This window comes from Podarcis pityusensis (genome assembly GCF_964106645.2).
Source record: "Podarcis pityusensis genome assembly, chromosome: 2".
NCBI classification, from domain to species: domain Eukaryota; kingdom Metazoa; phylum Chordata; class Lepidosauria; order Squamata; family Lacertidae; genus Podarcis; species Podarcis pityusensis.
The window spans coordinates 44,874,507-44,902,486 of record NC_138029.1 but is presented as its reverse complement, the minus strand read 5'-3'; the positions used below and the strand labels follow the sequence as shown (position 1 = coordinate 44,902,486).

Sequence of the window (27,980 nt, the reverse complement as noted above, 5' to 3'; positions counted from 1 at the left end):
ACATTGGAGGTTTAAAGGGCAGGCCACAAAACATTACTCTAGACAAAATACCATTTAATAAAATACTAGAAAAGCATGAATTTTAAAACATAGTAGATCCACACTGAGGCATTTGGGTAGTAGTAAGCGCAGAAGTGATTACCTCCTTCCATGTTCACCATCTGATGATTACAGAAAGGAATGAGATGCAATAACCAGCTGCGGCTTTGGGTAAATATAGGACAGAATAGTACCTTCAGGAGTAGCTCAGTGCCCATGATTGCCCCTGCATGTTCAGTTAGGGGCTGCAGATGCAAGTCAAGAACACGTGGGGGGAGGGAAAGGGGAGGTGGGGGGGGACAGAAACAGAGGCCTGATTAACAGAATCCTCCTGACTCCTTATGAAGTGGCCCCACATTACAATGTGTCATTAAAAACCAGGTGTCTAGCAGGGGCCACCAATTCATATTTCCCTTTAGCAGCTGCAAGGACTATCAGTCTTCACTGATTTCCTGTCCTGAGGCCTAAGATTGAACCGTGCCATGGGCCACCCTTTGTAATGGCTCCACTCAACCCTGTGGAGGCTGAAGTAATAGCTTATGCCACATTCTCCTCCTCGATAGGGCTCTGCAGCCAGTGGGGGTAATTGGCTGGCGGAAGACCCTTGCTGGAGGCCTCCTTTGAGCTGTGAAAGAAGGGGGCATCTGAAGAGCCGTGGTCTAGGAGAGGCTGAGACGAGTCGGTATCTGTTGCTGCAGGGACAGACATGTCCACAAGGGGCACTGGATCCTGGGGGTTGGCCACAGCACTGTCATGGCCTAGCGAGGTCTGAGCTGGGCCACTGGGCTCGCCGGCGGGATCCTCAGAGAGGTCCTTGTGTGTCTCCGTGCCCAGGCCAGTGGCATCAGGCCCAAGGTCTCCCTCCCCCTCAGAGCTGAAGTGAATGCTATTGATGGGCACAGACTGCCCAGAAGGCCCACAAGTACAGTCCGTGGTCTGTGTATCCTGACAGAGGCAGCTGTAGGTAGTGGATGCTTCGGAAACACAGCTGTTCTTGCGCCTCAGCAAAGACAGCCGACGTCCAAAGCCGCCAGGCGCGGGGGCTGTGGATAGCAGGCGGTTCAAGAGGTGTGCAGGGACATGGCGGCTGTGTTCATAGCCCTCTGCGATGTCCTCTAGGGGCTGGAACTGCATGTCTTCCTTGGCTAGGCTGGAAATCGAGGAGGGGAGTAGTTAAAGGGAGTAGCTTCACCACCGCAAGTTGCAGAAGAGCTTGCTTTGTGGTGCAGGGATCTTCCTTATTGCCCTCAGACACCACACTAGTGCTCTGGAATGAGAGGGGATATCTATGGCGTAGTATAAATGGGGATCTGAATTTGTGCAACCAACAGGGGCTCCATGTGCGCCGGAAGAAGAGCCCTCGCCCTACCCCAAATGAGCAGGGAGGAATGGCCAAAAGGAGAAAGCAAGCTCCAGTTTCACGGACTGAAAACTGTTCCCACCGACGGAATCCCTCCTTCTCTCCCCAACCCTCTACCCAACCAGGACCACCGTCATTCCCTTTCCTTGCCACAGAATGAGAAGTTTGGCTTACGTCATATCAAAAGTGGAACCCTGGAACGACGGCTGTTGCAAGAGGAAAACGGTGGCTGCAGTATATGGGGCTCGGGGGTTGGAGGCATCCCAGTACCGGTCCTTCTCCAGAAGAGGCAGGTCCCCATACATCTCGTCCACTGCCATCATGGAGACCTGCAAAGGAAGGGAGGACTTCAGGAGTCACCAGCAAAGTAAGTGAATACTAGCCTAGGTGTATGCATGCTTGTTGGTTAGTCATTTAGTTGTGTCCAACTCTTCATGACCCCATGAACCAGAGCACGCCAGGCACTCCTGTTTTCCACTCCCGCAGTTTTGTCAAACTCATGCTGGTAGCTTCGAGAACACTGTCCAACCATCTCGTCCTCTGTCATCCCCTTCTCCTTGTGCCCTCAATCTTTCCCAACATCTGGGTCTTTTCCAGGGAGTCGTCTCTTCTTATGAGGTGGCCAAAATATTGGAGCCTCAGCTTCAGGATCTGTCTTTCCAGTGAGCACTCAGGGCTGATTTCCTTAAGAATGGATAGGTTTGATCTTCTTGCAGTCCATGAGACTCTCAAGAGTCTCCTCCAGCACCAGTATGGAAATCTGACATGTAGGGCCTAGTTTTAGATTTCCAAGTGGAAGGTAATCCTTCACATGATTGGGAGTTCAGTGAGGGCAAGGGAATGTTTAACCAGTAAAAAAAAATATTGTTCCAACATCTGAATCCACGAGGAAGACAGAATGCCCACGTACTAGGTGTCTGAATGCTGATTTGCTAGTCAATTCCCACTACAAAAGCTAAGTTGCCCAATTCTGGAAGCATCCTTCATCTGTTTTAGAAGTGTTGCTTTATTCAGCAGAAAAGGGGAGGGCAGAGTTACCTGGAAATTCCTGTCAATCAGCAGGTTGGTTTCAAAGTCATCATCGTCTTCCCCGAAAGGGTTGATGAGCTGCTCAGCCACCTGTAAGGTATTTAGAGGCACAGTCAAAAGAGGGACACACTTGTGCCCAGCCTCCTTATTTGTTGCCATCAATATGGTAACAGACATGGCAAAGGTGTGCAGCATTAAACATTCTCTCTTCCTTCCTTCCTTCCTTCCTTCCTTCCAGACACTTGTTAAATCACCCAGCAGCTGATTCATGGACCATCCCTCTGCCCCTGATTTATTTCCTAATCTGTAGGAAAGTGTCCCAATAATGACTGTCCTTACACATCTTAAACTACCTCCTGTCTGCCATACCTTTAGCCACCCAACATAGAAGAAGAATTGCAGCAGGGTGAAAACAGGGACCCACAGATCCAGGTCATGTCCTTTGTAGCCCTGGCCTGGGTCAAGGAACTGCCGCCCAATCAGACAAGAAACGAAGAAGCTGTACACAGCAATGGTAACCACCTGTCAGAGCAGAGCAAGAAAAAGCAGGTAGAGAGGCTGAAGGGGGGGATGAGTTGCAGAATTTAAGAGCCCTGTTTTTTAGCCCTAGTTCAATCTTATGGGCTGTTTACTGAGGACCAAACAATTCATCTGTGATTTAATCCCTAATAATTTATCCTCTGTGCATGGAATCAGGGATGCTAAGCAGCAGTAATATAAGAGGTTCAACCTTGTCCTAATGTATGTTTGTATTAAATAGGGCAGAGTTTCTAATTTTCAGCAGCTTTTCATTCTTGAATAAATAGGAATGAGTTAAGATCCTTCACACCATACTCAGTTGCTAGTGCGAATTAGTACCACTACTTCCCATATAAACATACTGAAGGAGAAGAAACATGTTATTCCTCTTTAATCACCCTAAATGTGACTATATAAAGGCATTTAGTGTGTGTCAAAGCCAGATAACTGGGTTTTTGTTTTAATGATCCTGAGTACATTCCTTGAAATAGTGATTGTAAGCACACAACTAGAGGCTGCTCTGGATTAATCTAGCATGAGATCCTCAAAATGTGCTTTAGAATAGCTAGACCTCAGCTGTCCTCATATAACATTAGGATCTGTGCGTTGCTGCTCTACATATAAGGCTTGCTCCATAGTGTGATGAATTTTCTGGAGTGGGGCTGGGCTTACCGCTGGGCTAGATGTGCCGTTTTGGGCTGTGTTAAACTTAGCTGGGATGCAAATTCCCTAATATATGATGTGCTTGTTCAGTGGCTTCAGTGCTTTTGACTCTATGCATGCCTTTGGGTGAAATAACTACCAATGTTTGGAAGCAGGTGGTTCATCATATGATCCCAAATGGATGTAATTGGGCTTGCTGACTGCTTTGGGTCCTTAACTCACCTGAGTGTAGACTAGTGGTACACTGATCCAATCATAGTGGTAGAGCATGCTGCAGTTTCCGCGAAAAAGATTCAGTTCCTGAAGGAAGAAAACAGCCATCTCTAACGGCTAAGCACTGAAACTTCTGCCTAACTAGAACTTTTCAGTCCATCTTCAGACCTGCTTTCAGCTCAGAAACAGCTTTGGTTGTCCTGATGGATGATCTATGCTGGGAGAAGAACAGAAGGAATGCGACCCTGCTAATTCTCCTGGACCTTTGATACCATTGACTATGGTATCCTTCTGAATAGGTTATCGGGGTTGGGGACTGGAAATATGATGTCCCAGTGGTTCCACTCCTACTTGGAAGGCCACTTCCAGAAGGTGATGCTGGGAGACCCCATGGCATTTATGTTGAAAGGTCCCCAAGAATTCCACTTTGTATACCATGCTTTTCACCATCTGTATGAAGCTATTGGGTGAGGTCATATGAAGATTATGGGTGGGGTGTCATCAATATGCAGATGACACCCAACTCTAGTCTAATTTTCACCTGAGTCACATGAAGCAGTGAAAGTGCTGAACTGGTGTCTTGAATTGGTAATGGGCTGAGTGAAGGCCAATAAACTGAAATTTAGGCTGCAGTCACAAGAGAGTTTATTATGCAATTGGTACTGCTCATGCACATATGTTTTTCACTGAGTCCACAAGATGTCCACCATCATAAAAATGCAAGCCCATCCTTTTTTTTTTTATTTAATCTGGATTTTCCCTTCAGGCAATAATAACCAATTATATATCCACAATCACCCCTGGTGAGAAAACTCATTAATTTTTGGGGTGGGGTGGGGCATCGTTTGTCACATGAGTGATGTTGTTTCAATAGGTGGCATCTATCACAACAACCATATGCTCCTTAACTGAACACAACTTAGCCTTTTTTTCCCTGGCAGCAGAAATGACATGTGTGTGCTTATTTCCAGTTGCCACATGATGAAGGCATATTCCAAATTCAGCAACGGTAGCTGTTCTCAAGATCTCCACCCAGTACATATGAGGGATTACCTCGGAGACTAATCACAGTACATGTACCAAGCTTCTTTTAAATATATACAAACACATATGCAACACCTACTATATCTTGCGTAAGTTTTATAAATTCAAGTAAATATTACTCTTGCACAATAGCCTAGTATTAAACATTAGAACAAAATGATTCAATATTGCCACATACACAATGCAAGCCTCCATTTTACCTGTTGCGAAACATGATAGCTAAAACTGGTAATGTTTGCTCTTGAACACTTCTTGGAATTTTTTTTTTTTTTAGGTGACTGAGCTCTCCAGTATAGAAATCCATTTCTAAATTTTAATAAAACAATTAGAGAAGCCAGGCTTGACAGGAAGGGTAAGATTTTTATATAAGCTAACAGGGAGCATGGGTCACAAAAGAAACCTTGCACTAAAGGCTCTTGTTCTGGAGGTGCTCCTATTATCATCATCAAATTTATAACCCACCCTTGACTCGCAGGTGAACAGCTTAAAATTAAAAACAATTAAATCATATTATGATCACAGGAATAGGGTGGGCCCTGAAAACACACATCTCAGGTGTCAAAGGTATAAATACAAAAGAACTATTACATCTATAGTCTGGGGGACAAGTATTTACCACCTCACCTCCATGAGTAACTTGAGAGCACAGTTATCACGGATGCGGCCTTCTTTGCGTGCCTGTGCAGCTAAGTTGGTAAACCAGACACAGGGGACCCAGTATCTGTTGTAGGAAGTGTTCAGGTTCTCGTATTTCTTGCGCTCCTCACGAGTCATGAACCCTGTTAGATGCAGCACAGGTTATGCAGTCAATAATACTCTATTTAGAAGGTCCAGAATGCAATCTTATACTGAAGAACTGCACTCTGAAAGGCTATAGGCTTTTGAAGAAGCCTTGAAGAAGGACACAAGATATGTAGTAAAGCTCACACTAAATGCAATATGCTCTGCTTACAGGCAGTCCACTTTATACGCTGCATAATCATGGCATTCCGAAATGACATATTCTAGATTAAAAGTTATGCCTATTATTGCTTTAAAAAAAACTTTGAAATTTCCCAATTTCATTCTAACAAATGAGCAAGGGCAGGGGAACACCTAACTCTTGCAGGCTTTCCCACAGTCCTCTCATCCTTATAAGCTTAGTGCAGAGGCTTTCACCCTTTTTGAGTCCCTTGACCAACTACATTCTTTCTGTGGCTCCCCTGTGGGACTCAGGAGCCCAGTTATGTCACCCCTTGCTTGCAGAGCTGGCAGCCTCTCATCCTTTTTCAAATACCTTCCCATGTGGAGTGTTCCCTCAGCCTCCTCTCCCCTCTCTCCTTGGGAGTCCTCTGGGCAGCTGCTGCTGCCGTCCCTGGTCTCTGAGCTGCTCCCTCTGCCCCAAAGAGAGGTGCCTCCTCCCACTGCCCCTCAGGGGCCTGGAGAGCACCCCCTGGCCAGCCCCAGAGGCACCATGCGCCTGAGGAGATTGTAGCCAGGGCTGCTGCAATAAACAGCTGTGCAAGCCTTTGGGAGGCAGAAACGCAAGAGGGCACTAGAAGAGGGAGGGAAAGAAAGAGGGAGGGAGGGAGGCCAGTGTTACCCACAGCACCCTTGACCATCATTCAAGGCACCCCAGGGTGCCACGGCACACTGGTTGAAAACCACTGGCTTAGTGGGGAAAAAGGTCTCCCTTCTGCACTCACCTGCCTCCACCACATGGTCTATGGTGGGGAAACGCTTGAACACAGCAATGCTGACTGAGCGAAGAATCAAGACAGCAGACAGGCTGCAGTACCGCATGAGAGTTCGCCGGTAAAGGCGCCCCTTCTCGTCAGTGCCGTGCACGTTCCCAGAGATGGCACACATCAGGCGGTCTGGCATAGGCATGCAGGTGTACTGACTCCACCAGCGGTTCACCACCAGTGTCACATAGAACCCTAAATGAACCCAGGAGATGGGGAGGGGATGCATTAGAATTCTGCCCCACGGCATGCTGCTAAGTCAGGCAGCCTCACTCTGAGATAAAACAGGAATGCTTCACTTGAACCAGGACTGAGGACGCCCCCTGCTCACACATTATGAAAGACAGAGCTCGGTTCTGGCAACATTAAACAGTAAGTGCAAGAGAAACTGGCCACAAAACATTGCAGTATGGAATGCCTCTGTTCAGCTTTCCAGTCCCTCCATTCTATTCTCCCCACTGATTTTCTTATATCCCCACCCCCCCAAAAAAGCCCACAACAGGCAGACAGCATTCCATGCCCACTGTGTTGTTTTTAGATCCCCCTCAGCATTCAATACCCACTGGGCACACTCAGTCTTCACTGGGCCATTTTGGGATGTCCCCTCCTCTGAGGTTTCCTTTCTATACTTCAGCATGCCTGCTTGATACCTCCCCTTTTCTGTGTATGGGTGGTGCCATTTTGGCTACATATAAGGACTATTGCTCAGAGAAGGGAGTTTGCTTGCTGCCAGTACACATGACATTACCCTGAGCACGTGCAGAGTTCCTTTCTCTCATTGCCAATATGTTCAGGATCAAGGACATGGAGTGTCCTGGGCTGCTCTTCCTGGCTTTCAGAGAGCTCTGAGCTCCACTGAGGCATCTAATCATAGCCTGCATTTTTATCAAGGCTTATAGTTTGATTAGGGTCTGTATTTTAAAATGAGCTTAAAGATTTTCAAATGTTTTATGCCAGGCAGAAGACCAGCTGCCTAAGTACTTTGTCAAGATGTTTATCCTCCTGGACAAGGGGGCCCCCTGATTTATAGCAGAAAACAATTCTCAAAGTCGTAAAAAGAGAATTACAAGCTGAGAGCAAGGTTACACCACCCTACATAATTAAGAGTTGGTAAATAGTAAAAACCATTAAACTTGAGCCATATCTTTCTAAGGTTAAAGGCCAAGAGCAACTGGCTGGAGAAGGAGAAGTGTAAACAGAAAAAGAGGCTTTTTCCTATTTTATTTTGAGGCTGTAAACTGATTCCTTCCTGTTACTTTGAGAAGATTTATTCTTCTAAAAAGCTATCTATGATAATGTATGAAATATACTGGCTTAAATGTAATTATGCAAAGGATCTAGAAAGAAAGAAATGTTAAATTCTTATTTCATAGAGTCATATTGCTGTAGGAGACCAGAGGGGCAAACGAGCCCAGCCCCCTGCCAGACAGGAGACGCCATCGAGCACTCCTGATATATGGTTGTCAGGCCTTTGTTTTAAAGACCTCCAAAAAGGAGATCTTTCATTGATGATGCATGAGAATGTGAACCCAAGATCTCTGACATCTGTTTAAGATAAAAAATTAAAATTATTAACCATCTGTTTTGGAGGGCAATAGGGCAAGGAGGGCAAGAGGTGAGCTGGTAATTAAGGTTTCTTGTTGAGACAAATGTAAGATATATGACTACTTATTTGTCATTTATAGATAGAAGAATATATAGCTTTTTGTATCCCATAAAAGGCAATAGGAAATGGGTGTATCTTTTAGGATTGGTTGTAGCAATCAGCCAATAGGAAATTCAACCAGGCTGATTGGACAGAGGCAGCCAAAGGAGGAGCAAGGGAGCTGGGCTGAGGGAATATAAGTGCTGGCCATAATGGCAGGAGACCAGGCCAGAGCTTGGTAACCATATACCACTGTGCCTCTCATTTATTTGTCTGACAAATAAATTATTATTTTAATTTCTCTATTGCTGCGTTGAATATTTCATTCCAGCTAAGCGTTAACCACAAGCAGGGTGCTACACCACCAGGCCTAATTGTAGAAGTTAGCTGCTGAGTATAACACGCACAAGTCACCCATACTCTACCCAGTTTCCAGATGAAATAATTAAAGTCCATAATACCCTATTATCACCATACTGTTGCTTTGATAGACTGGGGGGAGGGAATGAGTCCTATCACACCCAAGTCTAAACCAGAAGCATTTCTAATGATTAAAAGTTGAGCCTGTATTATAGTCTGACACCCTTGCAGTACTCAAAGGCCAAGCAGTAAATTGGATTAGGCATGGAAGAAGGTTCTGCCCTGGAAGCCAGCGTTGGGATGGGCACATAGATAAGGAAAGAGCATGTCCTCCTTTAGGAAAGGAGCTGGCGTTCAAGCATCTCACCCAGGACAAAGGAGACAGGGATGAGATTGGCATAGTTGTCACAGTAAATCACCACCTTTTCGAAGTCCCTTTTCTGAGTCTCACTTAAGACGAAGCTAGAGGTGGGAATAAGAATGAGAGAAGGATTAAGAAGGATGCATATTTCCCAAGGGGGTTGGCAGCACATTTGCTGAGAGCCACCTGCTTGTAAGGGGAGAATCTAAATGCATTCTGAAGGGCAAGTGAGGGTTGTTTTAAAAAACGTTATGATTGGACAGGACATAAATCCTGCAGCAACTTTATACAGCAGAGCAGCCTTCGCCAACCTGGTTGTCCCCAAAACATTTGGAGTCTGCAACTTCCATCAGCTCCAGCTGATGGACAACCAGGTTGGCAAAGACTGCACCAGAGTGCTAGAATCACACAACTGCTGGGAGCTGAGGACTTCTGTATCATACATAATATATGCAAAGAGCTAGGCTGACTCACATAAATGGGTGGTTGTATATCACACACACACACACACACACACACACACACACACATATATATATATATATATACATATACACGCACACACACACACACTTCTGCTATAAGTGAGTGGTGTGTGCAATAAGGTGACTGCCCAAACTGTGAGCTGAATTGATGCCACTCCAGATCTGCTGCTCACAGGAGGTCCTCTCTAGTCGTCAGCAGGATAGCAAAGTGCCCAAAACTAAGCAAGGGTTTCAAAAGTAGCAAATCAGTCACCCTGATCTGGGGTTGAGAAGTGGAGAAGTGCAATTTGAACTTGGAGAGGAGGCAGTGTGCAGCCAGCAGAACCCAGAAAGAGTGGGTTCTACAGCATAATTACAGTTGTGAAAGGGGGTGGGGCTGGGCAATGCCATATTTATATATGTCCTGCCCATCCCACTCCAGTGTGTTAAGTTTCAACTTTGGCTGGTTAGACCAAGTTTGTTATAAGGGCTGTGCAAAATTAAAAAAACCACCAAAACAAGTTGCCAATCAAAATGCCAAACACTGTCCTCCATCCCGGCAAATAAAGGCATGCTCCTGAACAAACAATTTTTCTATGAGGTTTCTAATTTAAAGACACCACTAAGGGAAAACTATGCCTTCTCTTGGGAAATTAGTGTATTTCTAGAGAGTGGATCCAAGTGGTAACTATTTGAAGAGCCCTGAATTTTGGTGGCGCGAGTTTGACACACCAAAGGTCATTTAGGGTAGATATGAGACTGTTCTTCCACGTTCCCACTTACCGATATGTAACACTAAGTCCCAGGTATGAAAGAGAGAAGACCAAGAACTCCTTGTAGAGCAACTTGTAGATGCTTCCACGCCAGAGGGTCAGTAGTTTGTAGAAGCCACCAAAGCGAGCGTTGGCCACGCGGGCTGTGTATGTGACAGTCATGGTGCAGCCAGGCAGAGAGACACAGTGGGTCTGCAGTGTGGGGAGGAGCAGAATTAGAGTTTAAATCATTTCAAATATCTACATCAGCAGCACCATCTCTGGCTGCGAACACACCATATATTTAAAGCAATACCCCCCCCAAGAATCCTGGAAACCATAGTTTGATAAGGATGCCAAGAATTGTAGCTCTGTGGGTGATAAGCTACAGTTCCCAGGATTCTTGGGGGGATGTCATGTGCTTTAAATGCAGTGTACATATGTAGCCTCACAGCTTGCCTTGTAGAAAGCTTATGGGTGCTTCACCAACCCCAGGAGTGAGATCATGCATGAACTCCCTCTTCATCCAGCACTCCTTCCCATAGATAAGGGGGTCATCAATCTTGTATGTTCTTCACAAAACATAGTGGTGCAGTTGGGTAATCTTAGACTTTGGCCTTAATGTTCTTGTGTGTGTGCATGGGGCTTTTAGATGATAATGTGTACTACTTGATAGACATCCACCTCAGTGTGCTGTCTTGACAGCACTACTGACAAAAGGGAACTCTTATCTCCTGTGGATTCTCATTCTCTCTCTCTCTCTCTCTCTCTCTCTCTCTCTGTGTGTGTGTGTGTGTGTGTAGAAAGCTTCTATTCCATGGTTGGGTGACAGTGGTAGGGGCCAGGTGCTGCCTCAAAATTAGCAAAAAAAACATACAGCATGTAGCATACCTAGCCTCTAAACCAGGCATAGGCAAACTCGGCCCTCCATATGTTTTATGACTACAACTCCCACCACCCCTGACCACTGGTCCTGTTAGCTAGGGATGATGGGAGCTGTAGTCCCAAAACATCTGGAGGACCGAGTTTGCCTATGCCTGCTATCAACTGACTCTCAAACATTTTGTATTATTCCAGCCCTCCTGCACAACAGTGTAAGTACTGGAGTGACCTCCGTTTTAGAGTTTGAGAACTTTCACAGTTGAAATATAACTGTAAGTGCTGTAATGCATTGTTACAACACTAAACATTCCCTTCAAAGAGCAGATTACCAAGTTACAAAGTAAGTAGTTATTATATTAAACATTATCATATTGAATGTCCCAAGATCCATATTAGCCAACTGATATGCCACAACATAGTGGCCAGCCTTTGAGTTCTCTGGCTAAATGGTAAAGTTTGCACAATGCTCTGTGACATTTTGGTTCGCCTAAGAAAACTATTGCCCTAACATAGATTTTTAATTTCTTTCTTATGGGTCAACAAAGTTACCTTCACTTTTTGTGGGATTTTGAGAATACTGAAACTTTAGGAGTGTTTGATGAAAAGTTTCCCACACTCCTGGTTTTATGATTAGGACTCGGCTGAATGAACGGAAAGCAGTACAGCTATACACACACAAAGTGTATAACTGTGGAGTCTTCCATAACAGACCCTTGTTTTGACTGTGGGGACCCTGCCAATTTTTCAGCTTCTGCTTCAGATCAGAGGGATCAAGTGTGCAGCTAGTTGGTAGTGGGTCAGCATGCTTCTAAGAAATCTTCTAAATTGATTTAAGTATCTTGCATGGCTTATTGTAGTATGAGTTTTTGCCAATAACAGTGTTACATCTCATAAAATAAGCTGCAGTCAAGCAAATCTTATGCAAAAGCTTTGAGTCGTAGTATCTCTCAAAGGCGTTTGCTGTAGTTTCCACAGATAAAAGGGAAGGGCTGTTGTTCAGTGACAGAGCATGTGTGGAAGATCCCAAATTCAATCCCGGTATCCTCATGTAAGGCTGGGAAAGACTGCTGGTTGGAAACACTGGGGAGTCATTCCCCAGTCAGCAGTGTAGACACTATTAAGCTAGATGGGCCAATGGGTTTGACTCAGTACAGTGGTACCTCGGGTTAAGTACTTAATTCGTTCTGGAAGTCCGTTCTTAACATGAAACTGTTCTTAACCTGAAGCACCACTTTAGCTAATGGGGCCTCCTGCTGCTGCCGCGCCGCAGGAGCACGATTTCTGTTCTCATCCTGAAGCAAAGTTTTTAACCCAAGGTACTATTTCTGGGTTAGCGGAGTTTGTAACCTGAAGCGTATGTAACTTGAAGCGTATGTAACTTGAAGCGTATGTAACCCGAGGTACCACTGTATAAGGAAACTTCATATGTTCCTAACTACCAACCCATTTTGAATGGTAACTGAGACTTCAGAAGAATGTTATTGTTGTGACATGTTCTTGTTTTTTAGGGGGAGGTAGTCTGTATGCCTGAATCCCTTCTAATTCTTGAATCCAACAAGGATCTAAATGCTGGAATAGCCAGACAAGTTTATGGGTAATGACCCTTGGTAATGGGTCCTAAAGGGACACGGGTGGCGCTGTGGTCTAAACCACAGAGCCTAGGACTTGCCAATCAGAAGGTCGGAGGTTCAAATCCCCGCAACTGGGTGAGCGCCCATTGCTAGGTCCCTGCTCCTGCCAACCTAGCAGTTCGAAAGCACGTCAAAGTGCAAGTAGATAAATAGGTACCGCTCTGGCGGGAAGGTAAACTGCATTTCCGTGCCCTGCTCTGGTTCGCCAGAACCGGCTTAGTCATGCTGACCACATGACTCAGAAAAACTGTCTGCAGACAAACGCCGGCTCCCTCGGCCTATACAGCGAGATGAGCACGCAACCCCAGAGTCGTCCACAACTGGACCTAATGGTCAGGGGTACCTTTACCTTTTTAATGGGTCCTAAAGGCAGCAAAGGAAATGGCTCTGTGCCAGATAGAAGATGGGTGAGGCCCCCTCCCTTAACTGTCTGTTAGTTAGAAAGACAAAAGTCAGAGCTGTGTGTGTGAGCTAGAAGCTAGAAGGAGGAAGCAGGCTGGGCAGCTGAGAGACAGAGCCATGCCTGATTTCTGCTGGGATCCAAGGCAGTGGCTATGGGAAAAGCATGACCCTCTTGGGCTATTAATACTATGAGCTCCTCCAACATAGGCTCAGGTTGTATATATGAGTAAATAAACCATATATCATAAAGACAACAAAATCTTTGCTATCCCTCATTCCAAGGAAACTGAACTCTGGGTAAGTGCCTGGGATGTTGCACTGCTTGGAGACTGGGGTGGTGGGCAACATTAGATTAGAGGTATTGCCTCTTTGCTTTATTTCCTGGGGAAACTAGTCACTCCTTGGAGATTGCACAACAGTCCACTCGACCATGAAGGGCTTGCCAAAATGTACTTTGATGGAGGCCAATCATTCCCAAACACCTACCCACACCGTAATCCAGTTAGTGGCATATCCTCACCAGGCATGGCCTAGTAACAATTTTTAATCTGGTGCATTCCATTGAGAGATTCTATGCTGCTGCTTATTTTTCCAAGGTGAATTGAGAAATCAAATCCCCCGCTGTGCAAACTGCAATCAAACTCTCCTGGCTTAACAATGCTAGGCAAGGCCTTTGAAAGAGACCCACTTCCCAGGCTATCTAAATGAGCTCTTTCATTAATGAGTAATGCTGGGAGCCCCTCCCCCCCTTCCAAGATCTAAGGCTGGCTGTGACCACTGACAGAGGTTCAGCTGACAACAAATGCCCAAATATTTTGTTTGACTTTCCGTGCAAGCAGAGCAACTACCAGGGGGAAGAAGAAGAAAAATAAGGAGGCGTGTGTGAAGGAGAATACAGTGTCTTCGAGCCAAAACACTGCTTTTAGAAGATGAGATGGCCCTTAAGTACTTAGAGCTGGAACTGAGGTAGCACTTCAGCCAACAGGCTTGCTTGTCAAGCAATCATGTTGGAGTCCCAAAACTTTCTCAGGAGAAGAGACTCCAGATGATTCTAGGACTCGAATCAGAGTGAAAACAGAATCCTAGCTGCAGGTAAGAGTTCTGTATAGAGCATCAGAGAATGGGAGATCCAAATTGATATGCAATGCACATATTTTTAAAAAAGTGATCACACATTGTTGTTTAGTTGTGACCCCATGAACCAGAGCATGCCTTGGAAACTCTCACTTTCTTCTCAAAGCTTCTCCTTTTTTATGTCCATGGAGTTTTCTTGGCAAAATACTGGAGTGGTTTGCCAGTTCCTTCTCTAGGTGGGTCACATTTAGTCTAATCACACATACATAGTGTTAAAAAAAGACCCACAATTGTGGGAAGTCGTTTTTTTTTAAGACATGTTCCTGCTAAGGAACTATTAGTCTCTCTTTGCTTCCCTGAAAGTCTCCTCGCAAAGCCAGTAGCAGAGCCTCGACCCTCTAATCCACCCTAGTAACCATCTTTTAAAAAGTTCAGATTCCCACACTCAGTTTCAACACATTCAGGTTTTAAATAAAAAGTTTAGTTTATTAACCAGTTTGCTGTTACATAACATTAAAAGCAACTGTTAAAGGATTACAGCTGTTAATGCCTGGCTTCTGTTACAAAGGTCTGTCCACCTGGGACAAAGTTTATACATGTTCCCATATTGTTACAAAAGAGTCATAATTTACTGAACAAAGCCCTGTGGGGTACCTGTGCTAAGTCTGTTATAGCACGAACAACAGGGGGCTATGTGAGAGACTCCAAGATGCCGCAGAACTGATTAAATAATTACTTATTAAATAACAAGTTATAAGGCAGTAATCCTATATACATTTAACAAGGATTTTCTGTATAGGCATGTTTAAGATTGCACTGTAAATATATGATTGCACTGCTCATGTATAGAATTGGGTTGCAAATCATCATTTACACCCCTACCAGTCCAGGGTAGTTATTCTATCTACTTTCATATTTTTAAATTTAAAAAAAAGATTACAGTACAATCTTGATTAAATTATGCCTGCCCATTTATAGGGTGGCTTTTATTATTTCATTCATCACAACATCCCAGAGGTGGCTATAAATATTTCATTGTATGACTAGCCAGCTAAGGGCGGAGAGAGGATGACACTCATGGTTATCTAGCAAGTCCATTGATGAGATAGGATTTCGGACCAGATTTCTGTTTGGTCGACTGCAATGACAGAGAAAGCCTACAACTCCAAACAATTCACTGGGGCAAAACACCTCTGGTTTTCTGTCACCTTGATCACATACTAGTCTTTAAGAAGGAGAAAGCAAGTTCCGCTTCTCCTTTCCAGACCTTCATGCAGGCAAGCTACACCACAAAGCAGATCTCACTGTAAGCAAAACATTTCTGATTGTCTGTTTTCATAGGAAAGAATAGTTAAAGAAGACACAGTTTTGCAACATCCATGAAACCAAAATTTCACAAGCAGAACAGAAAGTGGATGCAGGAGCAGGGCACAATTTAACCGGTTTTAACACTAACCTGTGCAAAAGGTTATCAGCTGATTTGGCTTCGCCCTCAGTGAGGGCAATTGCAGGGGAGAAGCAATCCAAAGAGCACAGACTCCCTTAGCAATTATCCCCAAATTCCACCTGGGAAGCAGCTCTTAGGCAAGGTGAAGAGAAGAGAAGAGAAGAGAAGGCTGCTCTGACAGCCCCCACAGGTTTCTAAATACCTAAGTGCCTCTGTGCTGACCTTTTACATCTCTCCTAAAGGTAGACTCTTCTTTGATTGCTTGGCATCAGAAGCTGGAGGGAGGGGTGAGATGGGAGGGGTGAGAGGCTGGGCTGGCTGAAGGGTGCCTGCAGTTGCATTCCCTCCTAATTGTCAGGGGAAAGGAAGTAAATTTAACATGCAGCATGGCAACTCAAAGGACCTGAGATAGAACAGTCCTGGAAAGTGATTGAAATAATGTAGAAGCAGAAGAAGTGCGGATGAAAGGTAAAATGTGAAAGGTTGGGAAACAAAAAGGGAAGGTTTGGAAGCCCTTGCAGCATAACCCTACATGTGCCTGCTCAGAAATGAGTCCAAGTGAGTTATATTAAATTTACCGCATTCCCATATAAGCATTATATAGGCATTGCAGCATTAGCAAGAGCATTGGGGCGTCACTCAAGCTTGTGAGAAGAAAAAGGGTTTATTTCAGTAGGGAATTTGTAGAGAGGTGGGCAGAAAGTGTCCTACACAAAAATGAGAGGAGTGTCCTGGAGGAGGGAGCTCTAAAGCCTGACTGCTGCGCTAAGGCCTCCCCAAAAGGCCTTGCCCTATGTCATCCACCCACCCAACCCCCCGCCTGATGGTGGCAGGACATGGTGCAGCGTCTCTGCTGAGGATCTCACTGGTTGAACAAATTCAAGCGGGTGATGCTTTAAATTCCCTGGTCCAATGACCAGCACTTACCACTAGCACAGAAACAAACCAAACACAATGCTGTAACCAGGAATGGCCAAACTTGGCCCTCCAGATGTTTTGGGACTACATTTCCCATCATCTCTGACCACTGGTCCTGTTAGCTAGGGATGATGGGAGTTGTAGTCCCAAAACATCTGGAGGGCCAAGTTTGGCCAAAGGAACCTAAAGATAAGAGCTCATGTACAGAAAATGGGGGCTCCTTGTCAGGACAGGAGTCTGATTAGTCATCATTTGTTTTTCTAGCCTACCCACCCCAGGGGCTCAATGCAGGTTACAATTTTAAAACGCACACCATACCAAATATACAAAATTAATGCGTGCCTTCAAGGCTTGGCTTGGGAACTGCAGCCTAATTATGAGTTTGGTACATGAATTTGTGATATTCAGGACCTGCTCCCTTCTGTGCAGCTTCTTACTTTGCTAGCTCTTGCACCTCTTCAAGAAATCCTGTGCTGAATCCAAATCCTTAAAAACGCACACACTAAAAAACAAACAAAACAGCCCTTCTTCTCTGGAAACCTGATGGAACCACTCTCCTCACTGGGCTTAGTTTTCTTCCAATGTTTGACAAGTCAACACCCACAAGGTTTGCCTTCTGGAACAGGGATGAACCAAGCAAACAGCCTTGATGCAGAAGAAACTAGTTGAGAGGGGAGAGAGAGAGAAAGAGAAAGAGAAAGGGAAGGATACTTTTCTTTTCCCCACCAGTCTCAAACTGAGGAACTGCCAGGGTCTACACACATGAAAGGCTGAGTTCTTTCCTCAGCTCTAAAATGGAGGGTGTGCGTACCTTGTGATTAGAAAGGGATGATCGAGGAAACCACAATTTCTGCCTTCTCCCTGACCAGCTGCTGGATACAGAGCTGCAACCAACCATGCTCCTTGGTGGTAATCAATCCACCATATTAAATCGTATTTCTACCCAGCTCGTACTGATGACAAACACACCACATACTTGTATAAGGAGCTGGCACCCACCCATGCTGCCCACAAATAGCCCCTTTGAGAAGCAAGATGCCATGGGTGAGAGCCTGGAAAGAGGGACAAAGCAAGAAAAGCATGGCTGCCTACATGAAGCCACACTTTGGACGTGGCTCCCTGTTGCCTAAGTTCTCTGTTGGCAAGAGGGCAGAAGGCCACTGCACACTAGGCTGAGGAGGAGGATCACAGCAAGCCTTTCCCTGGGATTCTAGGGTCTAACTAAGGGTAGTTAACATGGTGCCCTCCATAAGTTGTTCACTTTCATCATCCCTGACCACTGGGATTTGGAGTCTACAACACCTGCAGAACACCACATTAGTTTCCACTGGCCTACAGGGAAGTGTAATTCATAGTATCTGAAATCCTTATTTATTCTCCTCTACCATTAGTGATAAATCACTGTTATTCCCGTTTTGAAAACAAGGAACTGAAGCATAGAGGGAGTGGTTGGCTTGGTCAGGAGGATGCAAAATTCCCCCACAGGTGAGTTAGAGCTTGCATTTGCAGCAATCTAAAGTGAATTCTCTTTTCCTTGCATCTCACCGTCAGTCCATTACTTTCTAGACATAATTGTGACACTCCTAGCTGCACCTCCTATTTGATCAAGACCTACCACTTAAGTGCCACAATTCAGCATCCATATCTATCTAGGCAACAGTAAGCAGCAGCCCAGACCCTTCCTACTACCCTGCAGCCCCCCTTGAACCCAATGCAAACCCCAGAGTCCATTCCAAACCTTGCAGAAACTCCTAGAGATGCATCTGCATGCAGCGACTCCTGCTTTCCGTCTGCTGTGAGAACCTATGCTGCTTAAGCTGGGTGTACTATAAATTGGGCAGATACCTGCTAGAGCCCAACCCTAGCTGCTAAGTGGATGCAAACTCCAGATAAGTACTCTTTTAAGTGATCAAGCCAGCATGACAACCTTTCATTTTTGAGGCTGGGTACTAGGATTTGACCTCAAAAAAATACATGCAAGATTCTAAAGATGCTTATAACGAGTCCATTGCATGTATTTCTAACCCACAGTAAGAAAGAACTGTGCTAGGAGAGAACGAATAAAAGGAGAACTATCTGGCAAGAATTACAAAGAAAATTAGGAGAGAAGAACAAGGGTAAAATCCACTTTTGTTGTTTAGGACATGTTCATGTTACTGGCTTAAAATGCAGCTAGGTCCCCCTCTTTTCTGAATTGAGATAAAAGCTGGTTTGCAGGGAGATACATCAAAATGCACTGTTCCCTAAGTAACATCATGATAAAGGATAGATACGGATTGTGACTAATGTTGTGTGTACAATGCTTCACAAACCAATGGTAGGAGCACACTGGATGCAGAGTAAACATGAGTGTGTACACAGCCCAAGTCTTGGTGGGTTACACAAGGGGTGGGCAGACTTCAAGCTTGCAGAATCTACTGGTTTCTCCAGGAACCCTGAAGACCACCAATCTGGGTGCTTCCACACTGTCACTTTTTCATGGGAATGATTCATATCCATGCTGGAACTTTAGATTTATGTGGTTAGTGGGTTAAAGGACTCTGTTGCCTTAGTGCAATATATCAACTTTAAAAAGGAATATAACTTATTAAGTTTTGTAAAATTGACAAGAAAATGCATTGGAAAGTGTGGGGTGAACAAATGACTAACAGGAAGATGTATAAACACTCCATAACCAAATCAGAATGAATGCAAGACAAATGCTCATTGTTAGACAATTGGGAGTCAGAGAGACTTGCCGAAATCTGCCTTCTGCCCAGCCCTGGCTTAGTTCTGCTAGGCACTCAACTGTACAGGCTTTTCCTGGCAAGTCAGAAGTCATATCAAGAACAATACAGAGTGAGTAAGTGGAAGTAGAAAGTAGTGGGTTTTTACACAGCACCTGCAGTTACAACCACTAGGACAAGATAAGATTTTGCTTGACATCATCCATTACTAAGCTTCCATACCTTGATCTGTGTAAACTTTGGGGTTAGAGTTCAGCCAGTGTACTACATAAATGATCACAACATAGGAAACTGCTTTATCCTGAGTCAGACCATTGGTCCACTTAGCTCAGTATCATCTACACTTACTGGTGGTAGCTGTCCAGGGTTTCAAACGTGGTTCTCTCCCAGTCCTATGTGGAGGTCCCAGGCATCTTCTGCATTCAAGGCAGGTGGCTCTACCACTGGTTTTTTTCTCAACCAAAGTTTGCCATCTAAGTCAGCAGTTTTGGCTTTGGGCTGCCTGTTCTAGCTTGTTAGCCCACTCTCGTCCTGCAGCAAAACATTGCTTGGAGTCAATCTCAGGTTAAGTGCCAAGGTTTTCCATTTCACAATAAGATGCTCTCTTCTGTCATCGCCAGATCTGTTTGAATCCTCACATGACTTGTCCTTGATGGGCCTGAAACTAGGCAACATCACAACCTATCAACAGTGTGTGTTTGTGTGAACATATGTACAATTATGTGTGTGGAAATGCCTATGGGTGTGTGTGCTTATGTGTTGTGGCACTGTCTGTTCAGTTACTGAATCTGCATTATCCAGATGGCAGCCCAATATAGATTTCTGTGCTAGAAGCACCATTGCTGAAGCCCAGTTCTGATACTCTCAATGACATGTCCATATTAGCAGAGTGTACATCTGGATAAAGAATGCATTGCCTATTCAATTATAGCATGGTTTCAGGGTCCAGGACAAATGGGTTTAGAATATGAAACTTTAACACAGATACGGGATATTACAAACCATTTTTTTCTACAGAACACGAATGAAATAACTTACTCTCCTCTCCTGTTCAAATATTTTTCACTCCCTTTGGTAGATTAATGAACTAGTGATCGATTTTAGCCTGCCTTTGATATATTGTGGTGTTTTTTCTACACTTTGTGACTATCTGTAATTGCTTCTTGCTTTGCATTTCATAGAATCATAGAATCATAGAGTTGGAAGAGACCACAAGGGCCATCGAGTCCAACCCCCTGCCAAGCAGGAAACACCATCAGAGCACTCCTGACATATGGTTGTCAAGCCTCTGCTTAAAGACCTCCAAAGAAGGAGACTCCACCACACTCCTTGGCAGCAAATTCCACTGTCGAACAGCTCTTACTGTCAGGAAGTTCTTCCTAATGTTTAGGTGGAATCTTCTTTCTTGTAGTTTGGATCCATTGCTCCGTGTCCGCCTCTCTGGAGCAGCAGAAAACAACCTTTCTCCCTCCTCTATGTGACATCCTTTTATATATTTGAACATGGCTATCATATCACCCCTTAACCTCCTCTTCTCCAGGCTAAACATGCCCAGCTCCCTTAGCCGTTCCTCATAAGGCATCGTTTCCAGGCCTTTGACCATTTTGGTTGCCCTCCTCTGGACACGTTCCAGTTTGTCAGTGTCCTTCTTGAACTGTGGTGCCCAGTTGTATTAGAACTATTGCTTTACCCCAAACTGCCCCCAACTACCAGCCTGTGTCCTGTATTTTCAAACTTTTTACATCAGAGGCTAACCTGAGGCCACCCATATGTTGCTGGCTGTTGACCACTGGCTGCAACCGATGCGAGTTGGAGTCCAACAACATTTGAAGAGCCACAGGTTTGTCACTTCTAATTTAAAGTAAACTGTTGGGTGAAATTATTTGGAGCTTTGGAGAAAGGTGTCACTGAATGCAGAACACAAAGCTCTACTGCTTGTTTCCATCAATTAATTCCAGGGATGCAGTGGAAATGATGAACATATACCTGGGAACAGTTCCAGGATGAATGAAAGGAAACAAGTGGAAACTTAATCCTGGTATGACCAAAGTAAAGTTGCTTGGGAAGATTGCTTCTTTGGATGGAGGTTTGCAACTGCTTTTAGAGAGGGCTGAAGAATCAGATGCATATTGGACTCAGTATTATCAATGGAATTGCAGGCAACAACAGTCACTAGTGCCTTTTAGTAGTTTAGGCAAATTATATACATATACTGTACATACTTCAGCATGTGCAAAATCCCAGTTGCTGAAATACTTCTGGGGCCTAGCAGCAATTCTGCATCAGCTACAATGGCCACCCATTTGTACAGTGGTACCTTGGTTTAAGAACAGTCCTGTTTACAAATGATTCAGTTTACGAACTCCGCAAAACCGGAAGTAGTGTCTCGGTTTGTGAACTTTACCTTGGCCTAAGAACGGAATCCGAATGGTGGAAGGGCACCAGCGGCGGGAGAACTCATTAGGGAAAGCACGCATGGGTTTAAGAATGAATTTGGTTTAAGAATGGACTTCAGGAACGGATTAAGTTCATAAACCAAGGTACCACTATATCTCTAAAGTTTAAAGTTATGAACAGTTTAAGACAAGGTTACTTGAATGACCACTTACACCCCAATGAACCTGCACCAGCTCAATAATTGCCTTCAATGTATCACTCTCTGGCTTGGCACTAACTTCAACCAGGTTTCTAGGTAGCAGAATAGGATGGCTAACTGGTGTCTATGCATAAATTTTGCTTTTCTTTCTGTGTTTAACAAAATACCCCAACTATAAATTCTAAGAAAGCTGCCATGTGCATTTCATGTTCAAAATTCCAGTCATGACTGCTGGGAGTTACACCACTTTTAAGTGTCCTCAGCAGAATTCCTTCAAGACTTGTGGTCTGTACTTACCATATATTTGTCACTGATTAAATTTTAAAGCAACTGTGGGAAGAAGCCTGGTGGCCTCCAGCTGTTGCTGGACTACAACTCCCACCATCCCTGACCTGGCCTGGCTGGGGCCGACAGGAATTGAGGTTTCAGTAAACAGGAGGGCAACAGGCTTCTCACTCTGTTTTAAAGGCTACCATGCCAAACGACCAGAAAACATGTTTCAGAGAAAGGTAATAAAGGAGTCCCCAAATAATGAACTCAGGCCAATTATTCTGATAATATCTTACATCTTTGCATATTATTTTGAGACAAGGCTTCAAGACCTGCCTGTTTAAAATTTCTGCAGATGGAAGTTAAAGATCCTCACCCGCTGTTTTTACAAGGTGTAGGACACATCACTTGGTGTATCCAAAATCGAATTTTGTTTGAAGAAAGACAACATGACGGACAGGAGCTACTGATTATATTATACATTTATCATCACACATGTAATCCTAGATTTCTTCCAAAAATCTTAGGAGATGTAATTATTCCCATTTCATCGTCAGAACAAACACTTTGAGGGAGGGTTTGGCAGAGATACAGTGATTTGCCCAACACCACATGCTCAAGCAGGAATCCAAAACGGAGGTCTTCACAATTCAACCCTGGCTTTTTATGGAAAAGAAACAGCTCTAATTTTTTTGTGGGTTGTATTGTTCTGCATATTTTTGTGTGGGGGAAGAATGAAGGAAATTAACAATAAATAATGGGAAAGTCACTCATTTTCCCACAGTGGTGGTAGTGGGGAGTTTGAATGATGCTATCAGTATAGTTACATAACATATATAACCATCTTATTTAACAATTAAAACCACAGTTGGCTCCAATTATGAAGATGCTCAAGAATGTTGAGCCTCAGGTTTAGGAGTCAACATGTTTGTTCACCTAAGCCATACACACAGAGGCAGACAGGCAGACAGGCAGACACACACACACACACACACACACACACACACACACACACTGCAGTGTGGTCATTGACAAATCTGTAGTGTTTTTGCTTGATGGAAGGCAGCATTTCCCTCTCAGAGTACAGCTGTGGCCATGCTGGGATGTTTTGGGTCGCTTGGCTAAGCAGCTGGTGCTAATGAGCTCCCCAACCTCTTGCTGGGGCAGACGCCGAGTTCTAGACAGGACCAAAGGAGCAGCTTACGTAATGCTGCTGCTGCCACCACCACCACCCCGGGCATCCGTCTGAGCTGAACAACACACATATAAAGCCGTTGCACACACCTACAAGACGCTATGTATCATAATGTGGTTCACATACTAATGGCAGCCAGTTCCGGGAGAGGGTGGGGAAGGAACAGGGCTAAGCTGGCACGCAGTACTGAAGGGGGAAAGAAATGAATCTGCAGCCGCTGCCAAACATTGTGGTTACCCAAGAAGGGAGGGAGGGAGGGAGGCTTACCCCCTGGGCTTTGAGGTTTAAAAACAACCCTTTAAAAAAATTGTCCTTGTTCACCTGCCGATGCATATTATCATTATCTAGCATTTGCCAGATTAAAAATAGGAACAGCTGCTTTTACTTATGCAAGAGAGCAAGAAGATAAAAGCAGTTCCAAAGGAATCCACTTCCTTAGTCTCCCATTCCAGAAATACTTTTTTCTACACTTTGGGACCCACACAAATTTGTACATTCTTCAATGTGTCATAAAGGAATACTTCTAAGTCCACTTTTATAAAGTTTCAGATCCTGCTGTATAACTAGCAAATTTGTTAGCTTCATAAGAAGAAGAAGAAGAGTTTGGATTTGATATCCCGCTTTATCACTACCCGAAGGAGTCTCAAAGCGGCTAACATTCTCCTTTCCCTTCCTCCCCCACAACAAACACTCTGTGAGGTGAGTGAGGCTGAGAGACTTCAGAGAAGTGTGACCAGCCCAAGGTCACCCAGCAGCTGCATGTGGAGGAGCGGAGACGCAAACCCGGTTCACCAGATTATGAGTTCACTGCTCTTAACCACTACACCACACTGGCTTAAGTGGGTTTTTAAAAAGCAACCCAATCAGACAGGTGATTCTGGAGAAAATGCAAGGTATGATTTGAACACATTTTTAGAAGATGAAATATAGAGGCAAGGGCAGGGGAGTGGGTGCTATGTATCTAGATTTTGAGCCCTTCTGTTGTTGCCAGAAGCCCAGCACTTTTTCCAGTGTTGGGGTAGAATGTTTCATCCCTAGGCTCTACCCTTTTGGGGGAGGGGGATATTTCTGGACTCAGTATGCCTTGACTGCTTTAAAGTGAGCTTGAGAACCAGGAGGTTTTAAGAGCCAGCTCCCTATCCAGATGTGGAAACTAGAAGGCTACAGAAAAGGAGTATCAGCCTCAAGACTTCAAGCAGGACAGTTCTGTCTGTAAGCATTCTACAGAACAGACAGACCAATATATCTTACCCCACAAATGCTACAGTGGCTGGTGCTATTTTACCTACATTTTCACCCAGACTGAAACTTGAATACTCCAGCCTCCTGGAAGTTTTATGGGGAAGGGCTGTAGCGCAATGGGGGAGCATCTGCTTTGACACAGAAGGTCTCAGATTCGGCACCTCCAGATAGGTCTGGAAAAGATTCACAGCCTAAAAATCCTGGAGAGCTGCTGCCATTCAGTGTGGACAATACTAAGCTAGAGTTTGACCAAAGGTATAAGGCAGCCCCCTGGATTCACTGACACCTCCAAGCCTTTCTCCAGCACCTATTTCAACAGTGTAGGGAAGTGGAATACTTAGTAGTTTATGGAAAAAAACACAAGGCTTTCTAAACATCTGGACTTCCCAGTTAGATCCAAAGCAGGAAAACAAACAAAAGGTATATCTCAGTGACATCCACTTTTTAACTTAATACCACACTCTAGAACAAGGACTTGCATCCCACTCCTGCTCAGCTCCTGTCCTTGGCTGGGGCTCCCAGTGAGATCCTGTTGGCAGAAGCAAAAGCTGGCTGGCTGTCATTTTAAAATATATTACTGGTGTCCTTGCTATAAATGATGATCCCATTTCAGTCCTCTGGCAAGAATGGGGCAGGAGCAAAAAAGGGCAGGTCTGTATCCCACATCAAGTCGTTAATGGTTATTGGGACATTAGTAAACGAAAGTCAGTTAGCCAGGATGTTATGAAAACACAAGTCAACTGAATTACCTCATGCTTGAAATGTTTACATTACTAAAACATTTGAGAAACGTTTCTACTTTGGATAGGATGTATGATTTATGGAAGACTGGCTAGAGTATCCTGCCCCAGAGACATACTAGCTTGCATGCCAAAATGGCATGCCTTTAATATCCAATATCAAGCTACTCCTCCTTTTGTAGTTTTCTGCCTCGTTGTTGGACAGTGTTCTCGAAGCTACTAACATGAGTTTGACCAAACTGCGGGAGGCAGTGGAAGACAGGAGTGCCTGGCATGCTCTGGTCCATGGGGTCACGAAGTGTCGGACACGACTAAACGGCTAAACAGCAAACAACAACAAATCATGACAGCATTGGGTGACATTGTAGGTTCCCCACCTCCCTATTCTGTCTTAAATTCAGGAAAAATATAGCCCTGAAATATCAAACATAAGAAGACTCTAACAGTCCAGCTCCTCTGCCAAACTCTGGCCAGCTACCTTTCAAGGTATGGAAACCTGAGAGATTATGTACATCGTCTGCCTGCTCACTTTAACATCCTACTGTTTTAAGAATGTGCAGTTGTGGAAGGGTCCATATACCTTCTTGGAGACGCAACTTCACATTAGTTCTTCGTATATACATGGAGGAAAACATGTAAACTGTGTCTTGGTAGAACAGTAAACTAGACACACTTGTGCTAATATGCAATTGACATTATAGCCAACATATTCCACCAAGGAAGCTGCCTTGAACCAGGTCAGACTATTTGCTCACCTAGCCAAATATTGCCCACTCTGACTCTCCAGGGTCTTTAGGCAAGAAGTCTTTCCCATTATCAGCTGCCTGATCCTTCTAAACGGGCATGCCAGGTTTAACTGGGACCTTATGCAGGCAAGATAATCATGCAGTCTACCTCTGAGCTATGGTACAACCCTACTTTTCAAAGTTTTATTTCCCAGAAGATTAAAGTTGTTTCCGCTCACCAGACAAAGTTCTGTACTCGGTAAATTACATGCTTCTAGGATCCCGCCTTCATACAAACTGTTAATCTCTCCAGACTGCATGTGATACAGCCCTCAAGTACTGTGCAGAATTGCGAATTCATTCATGCCTTGGTTTACAGTAGGACTGAAAGACCTGCAAGGATTTCGGCGGTGTTTTTGACATGCTCTTCCAGCTGTTCTGTCTGCACAAGCATTGCAGTTTGCCAGATGGAACAGTCTCCTCTCTGCCCCCCATGGGCTGTTCTGTGGGTTATGCCAACCCTCCTCCCAATAGCCAATTGCGGGGGGCACGTGGGGGGAGCAAAGAAAGCCCTGTGGCACAATCTGAAGTGCAGGGCTGTTCTGACTGGGCTGGTTAGGCAGATCCTGCCATCCAGAGAGACTTTGGGTTTATTCAGTAACCGTAACTCTCATTCTACAAGCTATTTTTTTCATGTATTAGCTTTGCAACAAGCATTTGTTCCACAATTCCTACAATTACAAAGCTGAGACACTGTCAATGAAAAGTTCTTCTATGCTTATCCCTCCCACAGGCAAAGAAATAAAGGCAGAGAGAACCAGATGCTGCTGCTGAGGTTCTGTGGGGAAACTGGGACTCTCTCTAGACCTTCCAATTTCACTGTCATACCCTGATTAATAAAAAAGGGAGCCAGAAAATGAATAATAGGCCTAATTAAAATAGGTATCCTTTTTTATAATACTGGTTTACACACTTTTAATGTTGGATTTTTGTATACTGCTTAGAGATTTTTTAAATATTTAATTGGTTTAGAAATGCTTTTACATAAATTAAAACAAAGTATCTTTAAACACCTGCACCAGTTTCCTAATTCCCTGGCATTTTGAAAACCACACATAATACAAAGTCAGTGCAGCACAGTCGATGTACCCACATATGCCATTTCCCACGAAAGACTTAGAGTACCAAAGAATTCAGCTGCCTCTACATGTTGTGATTTTTAAAGATTCGTAGAATGTTGAGATGCAGAGTTGAAAAGCTTTTACTTATCTGGTAATCAATTTACTCTGAGTTCAGCCATGCTAAGGAAGGCCTAATATTCAAGGGTGCAATGGGAGCCTGCCACCCCAAGCACCAAAGTAGTTATGGTGGATCATGCCCATGCTTTGCTAGCTCACCCACCTCATTGCCCATGGTCATATAATACTCCCATTAAATGGTCCATTGCATTTTTAAGTCAAGTTTATTTTCCAGTTTCCTCTAAAATGAGAACAGGCAGTCAGGCTTGCTCCCATCCATTTGATCATACAATGGGATACAGTTTTACCTTGGTTTTCGAACAGCTTAGTTCTCCAACGTTTCGGCTCCCGAACGCAGCAAACCCGGAAGTGAGTGTTCTGGTTTGCGAACTATTTTTGGAAGCCGAACATCCAACGGGGCTTCTGATTGGCTGCAGGAAGCTCCTGCAGCCAATCAGAAGCCGCACTTTGGTTTCTGAATATTTTGGAAGTCGAACAGACTTCCGGAACAGATTCTGTTCTACTTCCAAGGTACGCTTGTACTTTTGAAAAAAGAAAACCCAACAACAGTTCAATGAACAGCAGTTGGGAACTGCTTGTACTTTTGAAAAAAGAAAACCCAACAACAGTTCAATGAACAGCAGTTGGGAACACAGGAAGCTGCCTTATACTGAGTCAGACTATTGGCCCATCTAGCTCAGGACTGTCTACCCTGACAGAC

The 27,980-nt window shown here is 44.4% G+C and overlaps 1 protein-coding gene and 1 long non-coding RNA gene across 6 annotated transcripts; one reads left to right on the top strand and one right to left on the bottom strand.

The window, feature by feature from the left end:
- Positions 1 to 33: 33 nt before the first annotated feature.
- Positions 34 to 26,821, bottom strand: BEST2 (bestrophin 2). Of its 5 annotated transcripts, none has more exons than XM_080991466.1 (10): positions 26,261 to 26,821; positions 10,205 to 10,386; positions 8,964 to 9,058; positions 6,553 to 6,786; positions 5,492 to 5,646; positions 3,833 to 3,910; positions 2,798 to 2,950; positions 2,438 to 2,518; positions 1,574 to 1,728; positions 34 to 1,189 (listed from the first exon to the last, which is right to left on the bottom strand). In XM_080991466.1, the coding sequence occupies exons 1-10, from the start codon at positions 26,339 to 26,341 to the stop codon at positions 577 to 579; spliced, it is 1,827 nt and encodes a 608-aa protein (XP_080847592.1). In that variant the 5' UTR covers positions 26,342 to 26,821; the 3' UTR covers positions 34 to 576. The 5 variants fall into 5 exon arrangements, with proteins under 5 accessions (XP_080847592.1, XP_080847596.1, XP_080847595.1 ...); XM_080991470.1 differs by lacking the exon at positions 26,261 to 26,821 and adding an exon at positions 26,215 to 26,234; XM_080991469.1 differs by lacking the exon at positions 26,261 to 26,821 and adding an exon at positions 19,602 to 19,839.
- On the top strand, positions 1,695 to 27,362 carry LOC308469291. The gene is made up of 2 exons (XR_013982078.1): positions 1,695 to 1,766; positions 26,815 to 27,362. It is a non-coding gene; the product is annotated as an uncharacterized lncRNA (long non-coding RNA).
- Positions 27,363 to 27,980: the final 618 nt, after the last annotated feature.